The 17,644-nt window shown below is 53.4% G+C and overlaps 1 protein-coding gene across 6 annotated transcripts in view; it reads left to right on the top strand.

Moving 5' to 3' along the window:
* The window catches only part of SMIM29 (small integral membrane protein 29), a 35,253-nt gene extending 17,992 nt beyond the window's left edge, over positions 1-17,261 (top strand). Inside the window, exons 1-7 of one of the 6 annotated variants that reach the window (XM_075909877.1) lie at positions 2,064-2,166; positions 3,502-3,608; positions 8,775-8,970; positions 9,798-9,823; positions 11,787-11,892; positions 15,716-15,756; positions 16,184-17,261. In XM_075909877.1, the coding sequence (XP_075765992.1) occupies positions 8,860-8,970; positions 9,798-9,823; positions 11,787-11,892; positions 15,716-15,748 (276 nt within the window). In that variant the 5' untranslated portion in view covers positions 2,064-2,166; positions 3,502-3,608; positions 8,775-8,859 and the 3' untranslated portion in view covers positions 15,749-15,756; positions 16,184-17,261. The other 5 variants (XM_075909872.1, XM_075909874.1, XM_075909873.1 and 2 more) reach the window with 5 other exon arrangements.
* Positions 17,262-17,644: the final 383 nt, after the last annotated feature.

Below are 17,644 nucleotides of genomic sequence, written 5' to 3'. Positions count from 1 at the left end.
CAGGCTCTCAAACCATGACATGACCGTGGACAGGGGGGTATTATCCCTGTTTACCACAGGGAAACTGAGGCACAGCAGTGAGGTATCACACTGGCAGAGCTGGAGCTGTGGTTAGCTAACCCACTTCTCCTGTTCATTAACCTTGAGACTATGCTGCTGCCCTTTCTCCAGTTGCTTTTCCTGTCCTGCCTACGCTTGCCAGTGCTAATGCCTTGAATACAGGCTCCTTGTGGCTGGCGCTCTGCCTTATGCACTTGTAGGTTTGGAAGTATCTGACCATGAGCCAATGAGTGCTATAGCAAAAGGGTGGAGACATCTCTCTGGGGGGTAAAGCTGGTAATGTGCTGGGGGGCACTGGAGGAGCTCCCCTTTCCTCGGCGGTTGCAGGGCTCGCTCACATAGGGAATGATAGACTGGCACATCCTGGGATTTCAACTGGACAAACTTGGCAAGCCCAGGTGGCTGCTGGAGGTAGGTGGCCTCCTTCCCCCCGCAGCCTGGATCTGGGAATGCTGTTATCATCCAGAGAGACTTCCATCTCCCACGGGAGCTGTAACCCGCTCTGGTCTGACGTCAGAGCGAGAATTGCATTCAGTGTGGGAGCCAAAGAGAAGCATAACAACATGGTGGCAGGAGAAGCAGGAGTCTGAAGTGAGGTCCCCAGATCCCTACCAGGGCACACAAACAAGTGGCCTGATTTCCAACACTCCGCACTTGATGGCAGTCATGGGGCTCGGTGGTGATTAGCCCCTCTGGAAATCAGCTCACTTCTGTACAGAGAAGGCTTTAGGTGCACAATTTTAAACACCCAAATTTGAAGACTTCATCTTCGATTCATCTTGGTTGCTCTGCAGCATAAATACAACTGAGACAGGCTCTCAAACTATAACACAACCTTGGATGGGGGGGTATTATCCCTGTTTACCACAGGGAAACTGAGGCACAGCAATGAAGTATCATACAGACTAGTGTGAGACACCCCCCCCCAGGGCTTTGCTGTCACGAACTCTGCACTGGCCTGATTTGGAAAGGGGTGTGGAGCCCTCTACCTGCATTAACTTCAGCGAGAGTCAGGGGCATGCAGCTTCTTGGAAAATGGGCCCAAATCAGCCTTGGACAGCTTTGCCCCCCAGGCAGACTTAGCTCTGGGCCATTGCAGGCTTCTGGCTGTCCTGTGAACATCTCCCATGTTACTGGATCTGGTGATAACACGATAGTCGGCTGTTGTGGTTAAAGCAGGGTGCAGAAAGGATGGAACAAGGTATTAGCAAAGTTCACCATTTTGGGACTGTGGCTGCTGCTGGGTTAAGTGTGCTGGATGCAGCGGCGTTGCAGCTGGACCTGAGGATGCGCTATGAGTTTCTGTGCAAGGAGGCTCAGGGGTGTGGCACAGAGCAGTGAGGTGATATGTGCTCCGGAGCTTAGGAGACATGATATGGAGCCTTATGGACTATTGGGCCTTATGTGGCACTGGGCCTTGGAGATCGGTTGTTAGGACACAGGACGGGGCCTCAGAGCCTGCTGGGGGGATCATACCCCTCATGGTGCCAAGTTCATCATGTGGTGGATGGGACTGCCTGGGCTTGGCACCCCCAGCCCTGGTGTAACAAGCGGCCGTGCCTCTGAGAAACGCATGGCACGGTGCCTGGGAGCAAGCACCCCTCCTAGTGCCCCCTGCCTGGCTGGAGCCAGCTGGCTGCTGCCCGGGCCCTGGACAAACCTGTTCCCCGCTATCGGCACAGGCTGCCCGCTCCTCCCCTGGCACCCCCAAAGATGTGGCCGGTTGGGGGGGGAGGGCAGCGCCCTGGCAGATGGCATGAACCTGATGGCACCTCCCCATTGGAACCCCCCCATAGCAGGCTACTGGGGCAACAGAGCCAACCAGCCCCCCTCTCCCCCGGCCTTCATCCCGTCCTCCTCCTCCCTGCCCTGGCCCCCATCCCTGCCTAGCTCCGCTCTCCCTCCACCAGCTGGCTAGTCGGGGCCGCGAGACGCTGCTGCCCCCTGCCGGCTCCCTGGCGTCCCTGCAGCCTCCCCGCCTGCCGGGCGCGGCTCCTCCCCCTGCCCGGCATGGGCTGAGGCCCCGCCCCGCCCCGCCGCGGCCGGCTGTCAGTCACGCGCCTTTGGGCCTTCCGGATGGGAGGGGCGCGCGGGGTCGTGCGGCAGGTAAGGGGCCGGCGCTGCCCGGGGCGCGTGGCGCACAGAGGTGGGGGCGCGCGGCCGGGGATGCAGCCAGCAGCAAAGCCGGGCCGGGGGGATGCAGCACGGCGGGGCGGGAAGGATTTGGCAGGGCATATGAAGCGGGCTGGGGGTGGCTGCCAAGGGAGAGGGTCTGGGGTGGTTGCAAAGGGAGAGGGAGCAGGGTGGGAGCCGGCAGGGCAAAGGGAGGGTCTGGGGTGGTTGCAAAGGGAGAGGGAGCAGGGTGGGAGCCGGCAGGGCAAAGGGAGGGGTCTGGGGTGGTTGCAAAGGGAGAGGGAGCAGGGTGGGAGCCGGCAGGGCAAAGGGAGGGGTCTGGGGTGGTTGCAAAGGGAGAGGGAGCAGGGTGGGAGCCGGCAGGGCAAAGGGAGGGGTCTGGGGTGGTTGCAAAGGGAGAGGGAGCAGGGTGGGAGCCGGCAGGGCAAAGGGAGGGGTCTGGGGTGGTTGCAAAGGGAGAGGGAGCAGGGTGGGAGCCGGCAGGGCAAGGGGAGGGGTCTGGGGTGGTTGCAAAGGGAGAGGGAGCAGGGTGGGAGCCGGCAGGGCAAAGGGAGGGGCCTGGGGTGGTTGCAAAGGGAGAGGGAGCAGGGTGGGAGCCGGCAGGGCAAAGGGAGGGTCTGGGGTGGTTGCAAAGGGAGAGGGAGCAGGGTGGGAGCCGGCAGGGCAAAGGGAGGGGTCTGGGGTGGTTGCAAAGGGAGAGGGAGCAGGGTGGGAGCCGGCAGGGCAAAGGGAGGGTCTGGGGTGGTTGCAAAGGGAGAGGGAGCAGGGTGGGAGCCGGCAGGGCAAAGGGAGGGTCTGGGGTGGTTGCAAAGGGAGAGGGAGCAGGGTGGGAGCCGGCAGGGCAAAGGGAAGGTCTGGGGTGGTTGCAAAGGGAGAGGGAGCAGGGTGGGAGCCGGCAGGGCAAAGGGAGGGTCTGGGGTGGTTGCAAAGGGAGAGGGAGCAGGGTGGGAGCCGGCAGGGCAAAGGGAGGGGTCTGTGGTGGTTGCAAAGGGAGAGGGAGCAGGGTGGGAGCCGGCAGGGCAAAGGGAGGGGTCTGGGGTGGTTGCAAAGGGAGAGGGAGCAGGGTGGAGGGAGGGTCAGGGGGACTGTGGCAGGGAGAGGGGGCAGGGCGGTGCAGGGGGTAAGAAGTGGAGAGGGTGGTCAGACCTGGGGAACCCCAGATTCCCTCTGGGGCCGGTAGCAGTACTGCAGGGGGGTGGGCTAGGGAAAGCATAGCAAGTGAAGCGCAGCAAAGGGCAGGAATTGCACGTGAGCTGGCAGAGTGTTCTTGCAGGGCTTGAGTTTGAACCGGTGCCTTTCCTTCCTCAGGACCTAGCTCTAGGGCTTCCCACGAGGTGATGAAAGCATCTCGGGAGTGACTCCTTGTCAGCAGCCACTGTTACACCCACTGCCCAAGCACTGTGGAATTTGTGGTGGTGAGCCATGCGCTACCAATGCGGGGACCTGGGAGGGGGTGCTGTGTGATGTGTACAGGGGTGGAGAGCACTACTGGTAAACTGGGGGAGCCACTGCTGGTTACATTATAAAGTCCCCAGTAACTCCACAGGTAACTACTGTGCTAAACATCTAATTGATTCCTCACTGTGTGTGCAGGCCCTGATCCTGCAATCCACACCACCATGCCAGCAGATCTCTGCTATTGGGGGTCAATAGGCCCACTCCTGTGCTGAGCTTGTTGCAATGCTTTTAGAGCGTTATTCATTGCATTGTTTTATGCTTGGATAATGCAGGCCACCTCCTATGTTACCGTTTTACCTTTTTGTTGCCTTTGAATACAGGGAGACTCCATGCCTATCCACTATAGTGCTTGTTTCCGTTGGCCTATTGTATCAGAGGCAGCAGCTGGCTCCCTAAGAGTGGGGTGGCAGGTGGGAGCTGGCTCCTGGTGCATACTGGCTGCCAGCCTTACTTCTGGGGAACTGACTTTATACTGCAGTATAAGCTTTATACCGTAGAGTTTGTAGCTTAGTGTAACCACTAAGATTTTCAGTGGTTACATGGTTGCCTAATGAATAGCTCTTTAACATCCCTAGACTGAATGCTGCCCCTCATGCAGACTTTATATTTGTTCTTTCTTTGATGGGCTTCTCCTCCCCCTCTCCCCCAAATCTGAAATAAGCCTTCCAGGTTTGTAAGCCATTTGTGCTCTGTGTGGGTAATACAGAACCACAGAACTGTAGGGATGGAAGAACGTGTTCCATCCCCCTATGCTGCAGCATAGGGTTCGATGTCAGGATGGCGGTCGGTTTCTAGTAGAGTGCCCCAAGGTTCGGTTCTAGGACCGGTTTTGTTCAATATCTTTATTAATGACCTGGATGAGGGGATAGATTGCACCCTCAGCAAGTTTGCAGATGACACTAAGCTAGGGGGAGAGGTAGATACGCTTCAGGGCAGAGATAGGGTCCAGAGTGACTTAGACAAATTGGAGGATTGGGCCACTAGAAATCTCATGAGATTCAACAAAGACAAGTGTAGAGTCCTGCACTTGGGACGGAAGAATCCCAAGCATAGTTACAGACTGGGGACCAACCGGTTAAGTAGTAGTTCTGCAGAAAAGGACCTGGGGACTGCAGTGGATGAGAAGCTGGATATGAGTCAACAGTGTGCCCTTGTAGCCAAGAAGGCTAATGGCATATTGGGGTGCATTAAGAGGAGCATTGCCAGCAGATCCAGAGATGTCATTATTCCCCTTTATTCGGCTTTGGTGAGGCCACATCTGGAGTATTGTGTCCAGTTCTGGGCCCCCCACTACAAAAAGGATGCGGAAGCATTGGAGAGGGTCCAGCGGAGGGCAACCAAAATGATTAGGGGTCTGGAGCATATGACCTATGAGGAGAGGCTGAGGGACTTGGGTCTGTTTAGTCTGCAGAAGAGAAGAGTGAGGGGAGATTTGATAGCAGCCTTCAACTTCCTGAAGGGAGGTTCCAAAGAGGATGGAGAGAGGCTGTTCTCAGTAGTGACAGATGGCAGAACAAGGAGCAATGGTCTCAAGTTGTGGTGGGAGAGGTCCAGATTGGATATTAGGAAAAACTATTTTACTAGGAGGGTAGTGAAGCATTGGAATGGGTTACCTAGGGAAGTAGTGGAGTCTCCATCCCTAGAGGTGTTTAAGTCTCGGCTTGACAAAGCCCTGGCCGGGTTGATTTAGATGGGATTGGTCCTGCTTAGAGCGGGGGGCTGGACTTGACGACCTTCTGAGGTCTCTTCCAGTTCTATGATTCTATGATAAGGGGATGGTTGGATGAAATAACATGATCTTGGTAACTAATTGACCATTCATTATCAGTTGGAAATAGGTCAATGGAGGGATGATAGGAGTTGCTATTGGGAACTTTCTGGGTGTCTGGCTGGTGAGTCTTGCCCACATGCTCAGGGTTTAGCTGATTGCCATATTTGGGGTCAGGAAGGAATTTTCCTCCAGGGTTGATTGGCAGAGGCCCTGGAGGTTTTTTGCCTTCCTCTGTAGCATTGGGCACAGATCACAGCTGAAGGACTCTCTGCATGTTGGGGCCTTCAAAGTATTTGAAGGCTTCAATATCTGAGACCTAGGTGAGAGGATTATTCTAAGAGGGGTGGGCGAGATTCTGTGGCCTGCACTGTGCAGGGGGTCAGACTAGATGATCATAATGGTCCCTTCTGACCTTAAAGTCTATGAGTCTATGAGCAGGGATAAATAAATCGTGTATACCAGGATACCATGCCGTAGATCAGTGGTGCCCAACCCGTGGGTCATGACCCCCGAGGGGGTTGCAGCTGTTTTCCTGGCGGGTCGTGGCACTTTGATCCAGCTGGCCAGGGGCTGGGCCCGGCTGCATGTGGCACTTTGATCTGGCTAGCTAGGAGCTGGGCCCAGCCGTTGGTGACCCCCGCAGTGCAGGGGTCGCGAATGAAAAAAGGTTGCGCGCTACTGCCCTAGATTAGCACTGTAGGGTTTGAGCTGCTGGAGAGGAATGTTTGCATCCAAGCACAACAATATTTTTTAGGACTGTTCTGCTCCCTTCCCCCGAATCTGGCTCTCGACTGACTGTCGGCATCCCTTCAAGGGTGGAGAGATCAGATGGTGGATTGGAAGCTCTTTGGGTCAGGCACCATGTTTTTTGTATGGCACCTTACATAGAGGGGAGCATGGCCATCACGAGGTGCTGCAGTAATACAAATGATAAACAGTGATGGGGCCTGGAATGAGGCCTGCTCCTGCTGGCCATTGGGTAATTCCCTGTAGTGGATAAAGGCCCATTGTGCTCTTCTGAGATGTATCCGCATGGCTGTCCGGTGCTTAAGGGCCTCCAGGCATTTCCTGACTGCAGAGGGCTCAGGGATCTGCTCCCGAGCCAAGATCTGGCCTCTGCTGTCAATTCCAGTGTGTGTCTTTATTCATCTCAAGGGCGTCTTTGTATGTGCTGCATATTGCAAACTCGTGCTCGGAGATGGCAGAGTTTCTTTCGTGGATTAAGTAGTCTGGGGAGGTCTCTGCACCAGCGTCACAGAAGAGGGATTTGAGACAAAGCTGCAGTTTTTTACATCCCCCCCAACTGATGCATTATTAGTATGAATTATTTGTATGGCTACTGCATCTAGGGTTCACAGTGCTAGGGGCTGTAAGCCCTCTCTGCAATGGTGCCCCCTTGTGGGTGTTTCTGTGAGAGCAGTGAGGCCATGAAGATGCATTGGCATTTTCTTGAGCCTTGCATAGTTATTGGTGTCAGGCTAATGCCTAGAGTTCCAGTTGAGATCAGGGCGCTGGTGCGCTAGGAGCTGTACATGCACATAGTGAGGAATGGTGCTTACAGTGTAAATGGAGGAGACAGATGAAGGGAGGAGAAACAAAGCATTATCATCCCCATCTTACAGGTGAGAAACTGAGGCACTAAGAAGGTGACTTGCCCAAGGTCATGCAGGAGTCAGTAGCAGTATAGGGAACTCAATAGTGATAGAAATGTAGCCGTGTTCGTCTGGGGTAGCTGAAGCAAAATGCAGGACAATGTAGCACTTTAAAGACTAACAAGATGGTTTATTAGATGATGAGCTTTCGTGGGCCAGACCCACTTCCTCAGATCAAATAGTGGAAGAAAATAGTCACAACCATATATACCAAAGGATACAATTAAAAAAAATGAACACACATGAAAAGGACAAATCACATTTCAGAACAGGAGGGGGATGCGGGGGGGGGGGGGGGGAGGAAGGAAGGTAAGTGTCTGTGAATTGACGATATTAGAGGTGGGGAGAGTGGGATGTTTGTGAGTTAATGGTATTAGAGGTGATAATTGGGAAAGCTATCTTGATAATGTGGCAGGAGCCTCACTGCAGTCCCGGCTCCTGCCACAGCACTGCCAGCTGCCGCACTCACCCTGCTGCTGCATGGGGAAGTGGATGGAAGGGAATTTCCTGGGAACCCCAGTGGGCGGAGCTAAATAAAAGATGGGGGCGCAGCCTGGCAATGTGCCACGGCCCAGCAGACAGGGGTTCGCTTGGTGGTTGGGAACCACTGAGTTAACGGGTTAAATGATAGGTTAACCTAACCCATTGAGCAGGATCTGGGTGGGGGGCCGCTTCAGCCCGGCTGGAGCAGCCTGCAGGGCTCCCGCTCCCAGCCTCGCACTGGGGCTGGCTGCTGGCTCCAAGCCCCCATGTGAGGGCTGGGGCTGCTGCTGGCTCCCAGTTGCCGGTCCCCGCTGGAGCAGCTCCAGAGTAAGGGTGATGCTCACCGGTTAACCTTTCACATCCCTACCTAGCCCTGCAGGATGCTGTGTCCTTCTCTAGCTCCTTTTGTCTCAGCGCCTCGCAGGTGTTTCCAGGATGTCTGGCGTGAAGGGAGGCACATCACCCCCATTTTAACTGGGAGGGAAACGGAGAGGTGATTGGCCCAAATTTGCCCCAGGCTATCACTCAGATGTGGGCAGATTACTTCCTCCCCCTTGGTTTTTCTGCCTCTGGTTTTCCCTGTTTACCAGCAGTTAGTGAGGTCTGTGGCTGGGCCGTGCTCTCGGAGCGCAGCAATTGCCTAATACAGCGGTTCCCAACCTTTCCCAGATGGGGACCGACTCTGACAATCCAGGAAGACTTGGTGACCCAAGGCAATTCAAAAATGGGGGGAGGAGGGAGGACAGAGCCACCTGGGGAGACCCTTGGCGACCCTTTTGAAATGTAATGGCGACCCATAGAGGGGTCGTGACCCGTCGGTTGGGAAACCCTGGCCTAATAGATGGCGCAGGCCTGTTTTTCAATGGGCTGTTTCCCTGTGTAGCCTAGGGAGCATTTGTAAGTAGCCCCCTTGCCCATTTGTAGGTTTAAACAGGAAGGAGCCATCACCTGTTACTCCTCCCCTTGTCCCTAATGGGCATTGGGTGGGGCCCACGCAACCTGCTAGGCTACATACCAAAGCCCTGAATTTGTGTCCTTTGCTGGCCTGCTGTGGAACCCGATGTCGTGGTCAGTCTGTGACGGACTCACATCACACCCTGTGGTGCCGGTGTGGGGCGTCCCTTCCCCTCCTGCCTGGAATTTGGCAACTGAATGGGAGAAACCGATTTGCATCTGGAACGGGGAGCTTAAAATCCAAGCTCTTGTTCTGTTTACAGCTGAGAGGGTCGGCCGAGAGGTTCTCTTCTCGATGAAGATCCGAGCCGCCCGCCTGTCTCCCCTCGACCAGTTGCTTCCTATGCAATGAGTAACACGACCACTCCCAGCTCCGCCAGGACCTCCAGCGACTCCTTGGTCGGGTATGTCCTGGTGCCCTTCTTCCTCATCACCGTCGTCGGCATCGTCGTGGCCGTGGTAAGAGAGTTGCTTTTGTTTGGGGAGTTCAGCCGGCCCCTAGAGTGTATAGATGCCATCCCGGAGAGGAGTGGGGATTGGACAGCTCGGTTCTGTGTGTGGGGATCAAGCCTTTTCTCGCTTCTAGGTTGCTCGTTCAAGTCTGGGCATTGATCAAAATGGAGGCCTGCCTCTGTGGCCGCTGTCCCAGTGTGGCTCACACTACGGAAGTGATGGCCTCTTGTTGGGGGCTCCAGTAATGACCATAGGCCCCTCTTGCCCTTGGATGTGGCCTCTCCAGGTTGGGGCTGACCTACACTAGTGTGTGGTGAGCTTGAGTTGCTGCTGCCTATGCTGTGGCTCGAGCGGAGTGGGCCAAAGGGCCCCCAAGAGCCGGATCCGGCCCGTGGAGGCCCTGCTGCTCTGCTGTCCCCAGGCCGATTAGGGCCTGCGGGCGGGGGAGTGCGTGAAGCCTTCTCCGCTATGCCACCACTTTGCGAGCAGCGCGAAGCCTCGCCCTGCCCTGCCAGGACATTGATGGCAGGAATGGGCTGAGCTTCATTGCAACAGGCTTTTCCCAGGTGGCCAGCTCCCTGCTAACATCTGGTGCCAGCGTCTCCTAAGAGCTCTGCCTCCAGCATGTCCTGAAAATCTGGCTGCAGGTGCCTGGCGACCTCAGGCCAGAGGCTGTGGCCCATTGACAGGGGATGTTGTGTTGTGTGGGAAAGCCAGCGCTGCCACCATCCGGCTCTGTGAATGGGGGCCAGCCCCTCTCCTTAGCACGCGTCTCACTTTACATGTGACTGGGCTGTGTTCCTGCTCACGGAGTGCTTTTTCCCCCTTTGCAGATGATGTACATTCAGAAGAAGAGGAGGTAAGAGGGGGCGGGGACGTCTGGGTTTGCTTTAACTGGAGAACAGGGCGATGGTCCTACACTGTGCTTTTTTGTGATGGTACTGCCCGGAACTGCGTACCGTCACCTATTTCACCAGCCCACAGAAAAGGAATGGGATTGCCCCCTGCACGTACCGGCACCTGTTTTCCTGGGGCAGCTCAGCTACTGACAGAAGCCTGCTTGGGACGCACAGAATGTGTGTTTTTGTTGTTGTTTTCTGGCTTCCAGAGTGGCGCTGTGGCTGTTACAGGGGCTATGACCACTTTTTGGCCCCCAGCACAGTTTGTGTGGGGTGTTGTTTTTTTTTTTCTCCTCAACAAGTTTGCCCCAGAGTACCGGCACCTTTTTTCTTACAAAAAAAGCACTGGTCCTTCAGCGTCTGCAGTGCTGACGGTCGCAAAGCAGAGACAGGCATGCACAGGCCTTTGAGTGGCCAGGGAAGAACTCACTGGCTGCAGTCCCTTTATGTTCTGGGCCTTTCCCCTCATCCGGACTGGTGGTTGTGCGGGCGAAAGGAAGGGGGGTGTGTGCTTAGAAGGGATTTAAACCAGGCCTGGTGCAGCCGTGAGTGTCTTTCTCATGCGCAATGTCAGCAGGGCCAGACTGATGCAAAGCTCAGATGTGGGGAGGGCGAAATCAGGCCATTGTCGCCCGCTTCTGCCTCTGCCTCCTGGTGCCTCTGAGGGCCACTGGCTGCCTGCAGCCATGCCCTCTGTCCAGACGCTGCGATGCTGATCCCAGCTGGCCGCTCTGCCTCTCTCTTCCCCTATGCCTCATGGCAGAGCCTCCTTCCCCAGCAGCTGCCCGAGGCATCGGGCTGGCATAGCTAGGTCGGCCTCTGCTTGCGCAAGCATTCGGAAACTTGCCTCTTTCCCCAGCTCTAGCAGAGCGAGGGCCTCTTGGCCTTGCTGCCGTCCGCTGAAAGTCCGGCATTGCCCCGATTCCAAACCTGCCAGGCTCCGTTTACTCCCCAGCTTGCCACAAGCTGAGCGTTGGTGTGGACATGCCCGGGGGTGCAGTGAGATTGAACCTCCGTCCCCTTGGTTTTCCTGATTCACCTGCACTCATTGCCCCTCATCGGCCCTTTCCACAGGGAAACAAAAGGGACCTTGTGTGTCTGTCTCCTCCCCCCCCCCCCCACACATGTTCTCTGTCCACCTTCTGGGGCAATCATAGACTCATAGCACACTAGAACTGGAAGGAACCTCGAGAGGTCATTGAGTCCAGTCCCCTGCCCTCACGGCAGGACCAAGCACCATCTGGACCATCCCTGACAGATGTCTCTAATCTGCTCTTAAATATCTCCAGTGATGGAGATTCCACAACCTTCCTAGGCAATTTATTCCAGTGTTTAACCACCCTGCTAGTTAGGAAGTTTTTCCCAATGTCCAACCTAAACCTCCCTTGCTGCAGTTTAAGCCCATTGCATCTTGTCCTAATGAATATCTTTCACCTAACTTGGATCCTGGGCTCTGTGATGCCCGATCCTTTGAGTGTGGCTGGGACCTCTGGTGGGAGTAGAGACGGACTTAAATGTTGCACTATTTCCCTAGCCAAACTCCCATTGACTTCACTATAACAATAGTTAGCCCTTCCATTTATCCTCGTGCTCTGTCCCGCTGTCCTAGGTGCTCCAGTTGCCCAAGGAGCTTTCGACCCTGTGTAAGAGTAGACGGGGTGAATCGAACACAGACGTGGGGGAAAGCACAAGGCAACAGCCAGATGGTAGCTTTGAATGAGGAAGGAGCGCTAGCTTTGCCCCTGGGATTAGACCTGTGATGAGATTTTCAAACAAATGTCTAGATCTCTTAGGTGGTTCTGGGAATTTCAGCCCTCCCCTCTGCTGACCATGTGGGTCTATGGTCAGTGTCACCCTTTGGTCCGGTGCGGGGCTGCGGGTTCCCAGACCAGCCTCACAGTCTCCTGTCTCTGCGCGTATCAGGTTTGACAGGCTACGTCACCACCTGCTACCGATGTACAGCTATGACCCCGCGGAGGACCTGCATGAGGTTGAACAAGAACTGCTGGGGGATCCAGATGACACCAAGGTGAGCCACGTGGGTCCAGGGCCCCGCACGGGGGAGGCTGTGGGTAGGTGGTGTGAGTGGGCGCAATGCCACTTGCAGCCAGTCTCCGTCGTCGGTAACGCGCTTTGAGGCAGGTGGGTTGACGGAGAGATGTGGGGAGGCACTTTACGGACCACCCCGGTTGCTCCTGCTGATGTTCCTCACCCTAAATCACCCGCTGAAACAATCTGCCCAAGAGAGCTCTGTGCATTCTGCTGTCTGGTGCAAGAGACGTGATGGCTGGGGTCTGAGCACAGGGCAGGGTGAATGCTTGAGTGACTTATGTGGATGAGTAACAACCTTTCAGTGCCAGAGTTGGTCTGTAAACACAGGATTAATCATGCTGCTTGCTGCTAGTGGATAAGTCCTAGAGGGCTGTTTGCAAATGAGAAGTTTAAAAGGGTCACCCTCAACTTGGCAAACCATATTTTTTTGCCTGAAACTTAGTATCTGGTATTATTACAGCTAACACCGGAGATCACTATCACTAAAATGTTAGCAGCAAAGTTGGGGATTGCGGTCCAGAATCTGCTTGATATGAGTTCCCGGTGTGACCTGCGGTGGCCAAAAGGGCTAATAGGAAGAGTCCTGCATGGATACAAAATTTGCATTCACATCTGCAAAAATGAACCCCAGATACTCTCATTGACCCCCACGGTTGTAGATGCCTGTGGATATAAAGCGGATAGCTGCAAACGTGCAGGGTTCTAGATACAAAAAAATTGTATCCGTATCCAGACCTGCCAAAACGAGCTGTGGATACCTGCATTGACATCTGCAGGTGTCTGCATCTGTGGATATAAAGCAGATATCTGCAGATTTGCAGGGCTCTATTAATGTGATCCTGGGATGCAGACACCAGGGCATTCCCAGGAGGAGCAGAGAGGTTCTGTTACCTTTGCTTTTGACACCAGTGCGACTTCTGAATCCTAGAGCTGGAAGAGACCTCAGAAGGTCAAGTCCAGCCCCCTGCCCAAGGCAGGACCAATCCCAACTAAATCAACCCAGCCAGGGCTTTGTCAAGCTGAGACTTAAACACCTGCTGCAGTGTTGCATTCTGCTGCAATGCTAGGTGCTGCTCTGGTGCCCATAATTCAAGAAGGATGTTGATACATTAGAAAGGGTCCAGACATGAGAGAGCTCCAAGGGTCGTATAGTCATAGACTCCTGAAGCTCAATCTACTTTGCTTGACAAAGAGAAGGTTAAGGAATGACTGGCTTAAGGACAGTCCATAAGGTATCGACAGGCGCTCTTCCATCTAGCAGGATCCAAGGACTGGAAATTGAAGCGAAACAAATCCAGGCTGGAAAGAAGATGTACATTTTTAACAGTGCGAGTAATTAACCATCGGAACAGTTTACCAAGGGTTGTGGGGCATTCTCCAGCACGGATAACTTTTCTTCAGTGAAGACTGGATGTCTTTCTAGAAGGTCTCCTCTAGGAATTATTTGGAGGAAGTCATATGGACGTGATAAACACAGGGGTCTCTTCATGCATCAGAACCTATGGCTATTTGAAACAAATTGCCTTTTCTCTGTCAGCTTTTTATGTATGGTCACTTCCAAGGAGGTTTTCCTCTGTATAGTCAATTAGGCCCCAATCTTGCAAACATTTTATCATGTAACTCGTTGGGTTTATCAAATTACCTTTATGTTTGCAGCATTGGTCTTTCCTCTGCTGAAAAGAGCCCTAAACGTTTAACAAGGGAGCAGAAAAACTTGGCCATTTGCTTTTTAAAGTATTTTAACAAGAGATTCTCTTTAAGGGGCTCTGTCAGAAACAGGAACTTTTTTGCACTTGGTCCATTTAAAAAAAACAAAAAACCAAACCAAACCAGTTTGACCATGTTTCTTTACATATCACTGCTGATGCACAACACAAGTCATTGACTAGAAATGAAGCTGCTTTTTTTTTTTTAATCTGGCTTCAGGAAAACAATACTAAGAAATGCCCACTTGTTTCTCAGAAATGGGGCTTGGAAAACTCGGTCTGCTGTAACTAGAGCTTTGATCCATAATACTTCAGTGACTGTTCAAGATTTCCCCCTTCCTCATATTGATCATCTTGTGTTTTAAAGTACTCCTGTAGGGAAAGTAACCACTGGGTGAAAGGAGGCTGCACAGCTCAGGGAATAAGGCACTTAATTGTGGGTCAGAAAAGTGGAGTTCTGTGCTTAGCTCTGTAACTGACCTGCCTGGGTAGTCTCTGTTTTCCCCATCTGTGAAATGGGGATATCATCTGGCTTTTGTAATGAGCTTTGAGAGCTACGGTTTAAAAGCCCTGTGTAATAATTTAGCATTTACAGTAAAACTCCAGTTGTTCGTCATCCAGTGGTCTGGCACTCCCGATAGTCCGGCACCAGCTGGAACCCGGAAGTGCTCTGGCCAGCTGGACAATTGGAGCTGCTCTGCCCCCCGCTTTCCCAAGTCCGCTGCTGGTCAGTTTCAAGCAGCAGCGGACTTGGGGAAGCTGGGGGCAGAGCAGCTGGTGTGCTGCCCACGCTGCACCGTTCCTCGCTGACCCCCCCGACCCCTCATAGCCCCCCTTCTGGTACTCCGGCATATCCAATAATCCGGCACCCCTTGGGTCCCAAAGGTGCCGGATTATCGGAAGTTTACTGTATTGTTGTTGTTCTGCACTTGAAATGCGTAGAACATTTTGAATCCGTAACTATTCAATGTAACCTGGCCCTAAACTGTTAAAAATGGCATCGTAAAAGAAATTAATTAATACTCCTGTAGATTACAAATAGAGATCAGATCTGACTTTCCACCATTTATGTTGCTTGCATTTCACTCTACTTGGATGACAAAAACAGGTCAATTTCCCACTGTTGTTTTTCACGTGGTAGCCCAAGGCTGCAGTGCTAGGGTTGCAAATTCAGCAGGGGAAATTTTCACTTAATTATGTTGATTTAAAAAAACAAAACAAAACCACCCGGTTTTCACAAAACCTAATGTGAGGCCTCAAGCTCCAGTTTAAAGGGGGCGATGGATGAGAGTTGAGAAGAGGCCAAGTGTTGTAGATAAACAACATCAGCCCTTTGGAAATTAGGTCAGTGACTCAGAGTGAATGTTTGTGGAGTGGCTGATTGCTGGGGACGTGTTAGCGCTGAAGTGATCACCAGCAAAGCTGCGTGATCTTGTTCAGGCCAGCTGTCCTAGGCACGAGTCTGATGCACCGGATCAAAACTAGAGGGAAATTTAGATCAAAAGGGTTCGAGTCTTGCCTCTTCCTACTCTGTTGTCTTAGTAAGTTCAGGACTATCCCAAAAAGTTGTTGACAAATCCACGCCTGGGGTGACGTGGTTAAATCAATCTATCTCCCAGCATTCTACGTTGGCGATTCTGTCAGCTTAACTATGTTCATACTCCTGAGGGATGTAACTAGATTGACCTAACTTGTAAACCGGCCCACAGCACCTTTCTGAGTTACATTGCTTTTGTGTAGCACTGCTAAGCTACTTTTGTGTAGCAAAAGCTACTTTTGTGTAGCATTGCTTTTGTTCAGATCCCGCCTGGTGAAATAGAGGTGTAGAATCAGTCCTGTTCCATGCAGGCAAATGTACCTGCTGCACAAAGCTAATTTGGAGCACCTTCTGTTGGCAAACTCAGCAGAGGCTGTAATTGGACTGGGTCAGAGAGACTGAATCCCTTGACCAGCGGAAGAAGCTGGTGACGTTTTCCCAGCAGTGGCCCACAATCTGCCTGTTCTGTGCACAGACAGACGGCTTGGGTCTGCTGGGCTGTGCTGGTTTTACAGGGTGGGGGAAAAAAATTCATTGAAAATAACTTGTTTGGGCAGGAAACGTGGCCTGTGATCCTGGGCTTCTGCTGAACTTTAAGGCATGTTCCGTGAGAGAAACTGACCACTCCAGCTGATCTGGCCTCTCTTGTTCCCTGCAATTGGGATATGCCGATTGCCACTATCTCCTTGCTAGCCAGACAGCATCCAGAGTGTCTCCTCCGGCTGTGGACCGATGGCCAGTGCATCAGCTCGTTTTCAGGTCATGGCACATGGTGTGGGGAAGGAGAATCAGCCCCCACCCAGTAATACAGGCAATGTGGGTTTTTTCACTGCCTCAGCGGAGGGACGTTGGGAATTCCTGAGTCCCACCCCCAGCTGTGATGGCAGTGCCTTCCACAGCTCTGGCAGGCTGCTTAATCTCTGCCTTGGTTGCCTGATCGACAGGTTAACCCCACCGTGCTTTTGTGTCTGGTTGGCAGGAGCGGGTACTCTGAAGGCACATAAACAGCGTGCTGTTTGTTGCAGGTGATGCAGGGCTGGGGTGGATACCAGCCCCAACGGACTCTGCTCATGGACATGAAAGCGTAACGCCACGTGGAGACCAGAGGCCGGGCGATGTACTCACCAGCTCCACCCTTCATCCGTTTGTGTTAACCTCGCATCCTCTCACGTGGGGTTCACTGGTAAAGCTCCGCCCTCCTCGTCGCTCTCCCCGTTTTCTGCTCCTTTTCCATTACCAGGCATGGCAGGTGGGCGTTAACCCTGCCGCCTCAGCACTGCCAGACCCGCGCTGCAGCCCCTGAGTGTTCCTGCTGGCGAAGCACTGAAGGTATAGGCCAAGTTTGGGGTTTGCGCGCTTTGACCAGGAACAGGGTCTTTCTTCCTCCTGGTTCTGGATATAAAACCCTCTGAGCCTTTCCACACAGGCACCGAAGAGACTGTAGATCCTGAGTGTGTGTTGGTGAAACTTCATTGCTGGGTGGCTAAAGACTCAACCCCAATAAACCCAGTTTCTCAGCCTCCCCTTCAGTATAAGCCATTTAAAACTAACCTGGCTCTGGTGTTGCATATCTGCAGACTGCACAGAGACTAAACCTCCATGCTGCCTGTATATCTATGCACGTACTGGGGGTGTTAGCTTGCTACAGTGGGGGGGTGGGTCAGTCCCAGGCACTAACCTGATTATTGTGCGTCTGTTTGGGGACTGCTGTTGAATTGTGCAGCTGGGGACTCGAATACTTAATTTAATGGCGTCTTTGCTGTGATCTTGAACTAGCTGACAGTGAGGATGTTCCCTGCAGCCCTGCAAGTGGCCGTTCACATGGGTGCCTTCGAAGCAGTCACCTAAGGGCAGGGAGGGTCCAGTTTGGCTATGCAGTGAAAACAGGGTGTGTTTAACAGGGCAAAACTGTCTTTGCATTCAGCCAAGAGGCCTTATGTATTGACCAAGGAGGAGACCTCATCCTAGCACGAAAGCTATTGGATCGTAAAAGAACCCAACTCCGTAGGGGTTCAGCAAGGGGGCTCTTTCTATGCTGTGGAGTTTTGTATTCACCGGTAGCGCCTCTCTTTGTTTTGTAAATAAAAAGGCACTGTGAGCGTGTGTGTGTCTGGCAAGAACTCCGTGGGCAGTGCTTGTCTTGCCACTTAAAGCAAGGAGGGCAGCTTGTGTGATGTTAACCCTTTGTCAGCTGCAGAGCTGGACTGGGAGGTCCTGACTGGAAAGGGACTGTGTCCTCCGAGCAGAACCCTCTGCCACCATCTGCCTCAAAGTCAGGGCCACTGGTGAGGGGCTAGTCCTGGGCTTGGCCCTGTCTGCTGAATCCCTTATGCCCAGTATGCTCCTCGCACTCCACTGCCCCTGCCCTTACTGCCATGGAGAGGGGTGCTGATACTGAGTGCTTCATGCCTGCCGGTTGCATGTGGCTGAGACTCAGTGCCAGATCTCTCCCCTCCCCAGCTGGGTGATCCTGGAGTAAAAAGGCC

The sequence above is a fragment of the Pelodiscus sinensis genome, chromosome 27 (assembly GCF_049634645.1).
Source record: "Pelodiscus sinensis isolate JC-2024 chromosome 27, ASM4963464v1, whole genome shotgun sequence".
NCBI classification, from domain to species: Eukaryota; Metazoa; Chordata; order Testudines; family Trionychidae; genus Pelodiscus; species Pelodiscus sinensis.
Note: the sequence above shows the minus strand (reverse complement) of the source record. Positions and strands in the feature narration are given on the sequence as shown.